The following is a 5,647-nucleotide window of genomic DNA, read 5'->3' as shown; positions in this document are numbered from 1 at the left end:
CATGTATGTATTTAGATGGGGTCTTGCTCTGTTGCCCAGGCTGGGCTCAAACTCCCAGGCTCAAGTCATCCTCCCCGTCTCAGCCTCCCCAGTAGCTGGGATTCCCGGCATGAGCCACCATACCCAGCAAAAACATCTGACTTTTAGACAAGCATGAGTAATTATGGGCTAATACCGAATGGCCAGGCTTCTGCTCGGGTACCTGCTCTAAGATATTCATCTGCTGACGTCACGCCCTGGCCCCTGGTTCAAGGCTGACCCTTGGCGAGCCGCCCCCGACAGATCCCCTTCCTCTGGTGGAGATCCTGTGGATGTCCCGACACGTGCTACCCGCTGGGGCCTCGCTCTTGTCCGGACGGTCCTTCCCTTTTCCTTCCATCGACTCCTTCGTGGCCCTTCAAATTGTGGACTCAGATCCCCCAAGAGGAAGACACCAAATGGGATTCAACGGAGGACTTCATGACGGGCTGGCAGACCTCGATGCCCGCCTGCCCGAGGGAGGCTGGGTGGAAGCCCTGGGCCGGGACTCCTACCTGCCAGGGATGGGTTTGCCTCAGTATCGCCTGCTGTCCCTGCTGCACACAGACACTGGTGGGGGGCAGCAGGCCCCTGCAAGGGGCCCTCAAGCATCAGCGCTTCCTCCAGGAAGTCTGGCAGGCCCCCATGTGGGACTCCCCTGCTCTCTTCTCATGCTAAGGTTGCCTGACAGCCGACTGGGCTGTGAACCCGTGGGGCAGGGACAACGGCTATGGGTGGCCCAGCAGGCACTGGGTGCTCAGCAGGTCCTCAGTTTGCTGAAGGAGTGAGCCCTAGAAGAGCCAGTTTCCTTCTGTCCCATCTTTAACAAACTCACCTTCCAAACTCCTTTGAAATCCGATCAGCATCTGAAACGGCCCCTCCCACCACCTGTCCTCAAGGGTTTCTGGTATTGAGAAAACTGGCCAGGTGCGGTGGCTCATGCCTGGAATCCCAGCACTTTGGGAAGCTGAGGTGGGAGGATCGCTTGAGTTCAGGAGTTCAAAACCTGCCTGGGCAACACAGTGAGACTCCATCTCTACTAAAAATACAAAAATTAGGCACTCCAGGCCTGAGGCAAGCACCTGTAGCCCTGGCTACTCAGGTGGCTTGGCTGAGCATGGGAAGATTGCTTGAACCTGGGAGTCAAGGCTGCAGTGAGCCGAGATTGCACCACTGTGCTCCAGCCTGGGCGACAGAGTGACACGCTATCTCAAGAAAATAAAGAAAGAAAAAGAAAATCGCAGGACTTCGGAAGCCATTAGAAATGACTAGGGGTTGGGTTGGGTGCTCACACCTGTAATCCCAGCACTTTGGGAGACCGAGGCGGGCGGATCATTTGAGGCCAGGAGTTTAAGACCGGCCTGAACAATATGGTGAAACCCCGTCTCTACTAAAAAATACAAAAAATTAGCCAAACGTGGTGGTGCACGCCTGTAGTCCCAGCCACTCAGGAGGCTGAGTCTCATTTGAACCTGGGAGGCAGAGGTTGCAGTGGGCCGAGATTGCACCACTGCACTCCAGCCTGGGTAACAGAACAAGACTGTCCCAAAAAAAGAGGAAAAAAAAAGAAGAAGAAAAAGGAAAGAAATAAGCAGGATGCAGGCCTGTGATCCCAACCCTTCGGGAGGCTGAGGTGGCAGGATCACCTGAGGCCAGGAGTTCTGAGATAAGCCTGGGCAACACAGTGAGACCAATCTGTATTAAAAAAAAAAAAAAGGAATATTTCTTTCTAATTCCACAAACACCCTATGCCCCTAAGGTGTTTCTTTACAGGTACCTAAGGCAGTAAACCCCCAGTTCCCTGGAAGGGCCCGCCGGGCGCTCACTCCACTCCAGAGCCTTCCTGGCTTCTGTTTTGGGATCCTGTCACCCAACTCAACTCTCCAGTTGCTGCTGTTTCTTGCGAGACTGTCAGAGTCACGCAGGTCAAAGCTCCGACTTCCAGCTTCAGAAATTCCAACTCGGGCATGATCAGTGAAGCTTCCCTCGCAGCGGCTGGAGGGACAGCCAGGCGGGGCCCAGGCTGCCACTTGTCAAAAGGTGTAAATGCCACCCTGAGGCCAACGTCGGCCAACACTGCTCCCCGCAAGACTAAGTCCTGCGCCCTCAGCACAGAAGGACCCCCGCCTATCCCTACACGGAGGTCATGTTCAGCGACACCCCAGCTGCCTACCAGTGAACCCTGGCCACCCACTCCTCCGTGCCCTGCCCTGCCATGCTCCTCCCTCCTAACCTCTGCACACACTGCTCCCTTGACAGAAGCGTCCCCCCTCCCTTGCTATTCAGGATTCAGAGGCCAGCATCTGTCCCCAGCTGCAGCACAGTAACGGGCACACACAGTGAGATAGTAAGAGATGTCCGCTGATGGCCACCAGCTTCCCAGCAGGCTCAGAGAAGTCATGGGAGGAGGAGCTGTATGACAGCGTGCACAGGCCCAAGTCTGGGAACTATGTCTCTCTGCGTTTCTGCCCAACAAGCCCCCCTTCCACATGAAGCCCGTGAAACTGAACTCATGCTGTGCGACTGCAAAGCCTCGTTACTGTTAGGGACGATGGTGAAGTATTTTGGGATACACATTCGCTTTTAATAAAAAAGAAATTTCCTCCTACAATTGATCCTGTACACGGGGGGCCATGAGCCACGCCTGCTGACTCATTCCTCCAGTTCTCAAACACAAGCACGTTTCAGGTCCCAGTGAGATCCATTCACGACGACTCTGGCACCCGTTCCACCCTCCCCGTCATGCACAGATGATCTTAGTAACCAGAGGAAGAGTCTGCCTGAGACAGGAATATTTTTTCCTGGCTCCAAGGGCTAGTGCCAGACAAAGGTCCTCCCTCCACCGGGGAGGGAGGCGAGACTTGAGTCCCTGAGTGGGTGTCTGGGTCCTCACGTGTCCTGCTGAGCAGCGCGGGGCAGCTGCCTCCAGGTCACCACACCTGGCACACCCGGATCACCTCCCTCAGCGCCTTCAGCCCCTCCATGCTTTTGTCCTTCACGGCCACGGCGAGGAGGACTGCTCTGTTTCCAGCTTCTTGAGACACAAATGCTACCAGGTTCTTTGCAAACACATGGATGAGAGGCTGGTGAAAGGAAGGAGAAGAAACCATTTTAACTGCAAGAAACCTGGTTTTTTCCTCAATGCTTTCATGAAGTCTCCCTTAGGAACCCAGGCGGGCTTCCCACACCACCATTCACCACCACGTAAGTCCATGCAACCGTGACTCAGCGTTCAGGCAGCACTCACAACACTCCAGTCACGAGCACACTGCTAAAGACGCGTCACTCCATTCATTTTCCCAGTGCCTTCCGCAGCCCTGCCTCTTCTGGCTGTCTCTCATCCAAAAGAACCCAGGAAAGACAAGCCCGCAGAGGTGAGTGCTGTCGAATCTCACATTTGATCTCTGCAGAGGACAGCACAGCCAGCAGCCCGCTCAGGTAATGCACCATGGGAGGGAAGGCGGCTCGAATGACAAAATTGCTACTTCTGCTTGTCTGCTGGATAAAACGCCTGCGGGCTGGACAAAGCATCCACCAGGGCAAGCAGGGCGCCTTGAGACCCACAAATGCCCGGAAAATGCTATTGCTGTAGGGGGATTTGTCCCCCAGATGTCCCATGTCCTTACCGACAAATCACAGCCACTGAAGAGGTTTGTCTTCCTCCCTGGGGGTCCCTTCCTGATCACTTTATTATTATTATTATTATGAGAGACAGAGTCTTGCTCTCTCACCCAGGCTGGAGTGCAGTGGCACAATCATAGCTCACTGCAACCTCAACCTCCAGGGCTCAAGTGATCCTCCCACCTCAGCCTCCCAAGTAGCTGGGACCACAGGCACACACCATCAGGCCCAGCTAAGTTTTTCTTTTCTTTCTTTCTTTTTTTTTTTTTTTTGAGGCAGAGTCTCTATCTGTTACCCAGGCTGGAGAGCTGTGGCGTGATCTTGGCTCACTGCAATCTCCGCCTCTCAGGTTCAGGTGATTCTTGTGCCTCAGCCTCCTGAGTAGCTGAGATTACAGGCATGCGCCACCACACCCAGCTAGTTTTTGTATTTTTATGATGGGATTTCACCATGTTGGCCAGTCTGGTCTACTCCTGACCTCAAGTGATCTGCTCACCTCAGACTCCCAAAGTGCTAGGATTACAGGTGTGAGCCACTGCACCCAGCCTCTCTATGTATTTTTTGTAGGCCCTTGTGTTTTTGTGAAGACGTGTGTGTGTTGTTGTGTTGCCCAGGCTGGTCTCAAACTCCAGGCCTCAAGCGATCTGCCTGCCCAGGCATCAGAAAATCCTAGGGTTAGAGGCGTGAGCCACAGCTCCCAGCCAATCCACTTTACCTCATCCTGCCCCAGAAGGACTCTCGTGGTGAGCACAGGCTTGCTGACGTCACTGGCCACGCTGCTGGGCTCCAGGGAGACCAAGGTACCCATCTTCCCGAACTGGGTCACCACCACCAGGATGTGACTGCTGAAGGCCGTGCACACCACCTGGGTGGGGACCCCGCACACCACCTCCGTCTTCTGTTTTGATATCACCAACGGCGTGTCTTCCATGGCTTGCCCTGGTGGATGCTTTGTCCAGCCCGCAGGCGTTTTATCCAGCAGACAAGCACTGGCAGCTTTAATTTAGGTTAAAAAGAAAGCGGAAAAAAAAGAGTCAATCAAACAGTACGCCCTTGGGGTTCCCAAAAAAGTAGCACCAGGCATTGAAACAGAAATGCAAGGAGGTCCATTCAAAAGAAGGGGCCAGGCGCGGTGGCTCATGCCTGTCATCCCAGCACTTCGGGAGGTCGAGACAGGAGGATCACTTGAGGCCAAGAGTCCGAGATCAGCCTGGCCAACACGGCGAGACCCCCATCTCTACCAAAAAAAAAAATTAAAAATCAGCCGGGCGCGCCTGTGGTCCCAGTTACTCAGGAGGCTAAGGCGGGAGGATCGCTTCAGCCCGGGAGGTCGAGGCTGCAGTGAGCCGTGATCACACCACTGCACTCCAGCCCGGGCGGCAGAGCGAGGCCCCGTCCCTGAAAACTAAAACATAAGCAGGAGCGGGGCCGCCCGTACAGACCGCGCCTGGGGCTTTCTGGGTTAAGAGATCGACTTGCACGTTCACACTGCCGGGCCCGGCAGTAGCTTCCCGCCCCTCGGCCTCGCCGCTGCCCCGGCCCTGCAGCCGCGGGCCCGAGCCCCCCACGACACCCGGTGCCGAGGCCGGCCGGGCTACGGGGGACGCAATCACCCGGTGGGGGGACAGCCGGTAACGGCGCTCACCAAGCCTGCGCCGCGCCCGGAAGTGGCTCTGCGTGCACCACGCGGGTCCGCCCTGTCCGCAGGTTCCGTCCACCTTCCGGAAGTCAGGGCAGTGGCGCTTCTGGTCCCCGAGACTTGGGGCTCCCGGGCTTCTGAGCGCTTCGGGTTCCGCGCTACCGGGAGGGTTTGGGGGCACCTTAGAGCCGGACGCCGTTTTTTCAGGAAAGGGCGCTGCGACCGCCCCCGTCCCGGGCCTCAGCCCCTCAGCTGCAGACCCGCGGGATCCTGGATGGTGGGAGCTCTGTCCCCCCTGTCTGTGTCCAGGACCCCCCGAAGCGCAGCGCCTAGGAACCTCCTGGCGCTGCGAGCCTGGCCCTGCTCGAC

The 5,647-nt window shown here is 56.4% G+C and overlaps 1 protein-coding gene across 2 annotated transcripts; it reads right to left on the bottom strand.

The window, feature by feature from the left end:
* Nucleotides 1–2,578: 2,578 nt before the first annotated feature.
* On the bottom strand, nucleotides 2,579–5,358 carry PSMG3 (proteasome assembly chaperone 3). Of its 2 annotated transcripts, none has more exons than XM_023201305.2 (3): nucleotides 5,285–5,358; nucleotides 4,355–4,635; nucleotides 2,579–3,101 (listed from the first exon to the last, which is right to left on the bottom strand). In XM_023201305.2, exons 2-3 carry the CDS (start codon nucleotides 4,568–4,570, stop codon nucleotides 2,949–2,951), a joined length of 369 nt encoding a protein of 122 aa, XP_023057073.1. In that variant the 5' UTR covers nucleotides 4,571–4,635; nucleotides 5,285–5,358; the 3' UTR covers nucleotides 2,579–2,948. The 2 variants fall into 2 exon arrangements, with proteins under 2 accessions (XP_023057073.1, XP_023057074.1); XM_023201306.3 differs by lacking the exon at nucleotides 5,285–5,358 and adding an exon at nucleotides 5,253–5,271.
* Between the last annotated feature and the right edge of the window lie 289 nt (nucleotides 5,359–5,647).

This window comes from Piliocolobus tephrosceles, chromosome 8 (assembly GCF_002776525.5).
Source record: "Piliocolobus tephrosceles isolate RC106 chromosome 8, ASM277652v3, whole genome shotgun sequence".
Taxonomy (NCBI): Eukaryota; Metazoa; Chordata; class Mammalia; order Primates; family Cercopithecidae; genus Piliocolobus; species Piliocolobus tephrosceles.
This window is presented reverse-complemented; position numbering and strand designations above follow the sequence as displayed.

Coding starts and splice junctions, on each gene's coding strand:
- PSMG3 (XM_023201305.2), bottom strand. CDS start 4,570: ATGGAAGACACGCCGTTGGTGATATCAAAACAGAAGACGGAGGTGGTG. Junction 3,102..4,354: donor TCCTTCTGGGGCAGGATGAG/GTAAAGTGGATT, acceptor TCCTTTCACCAG/CCTCTCATCCATGTGTTTGC.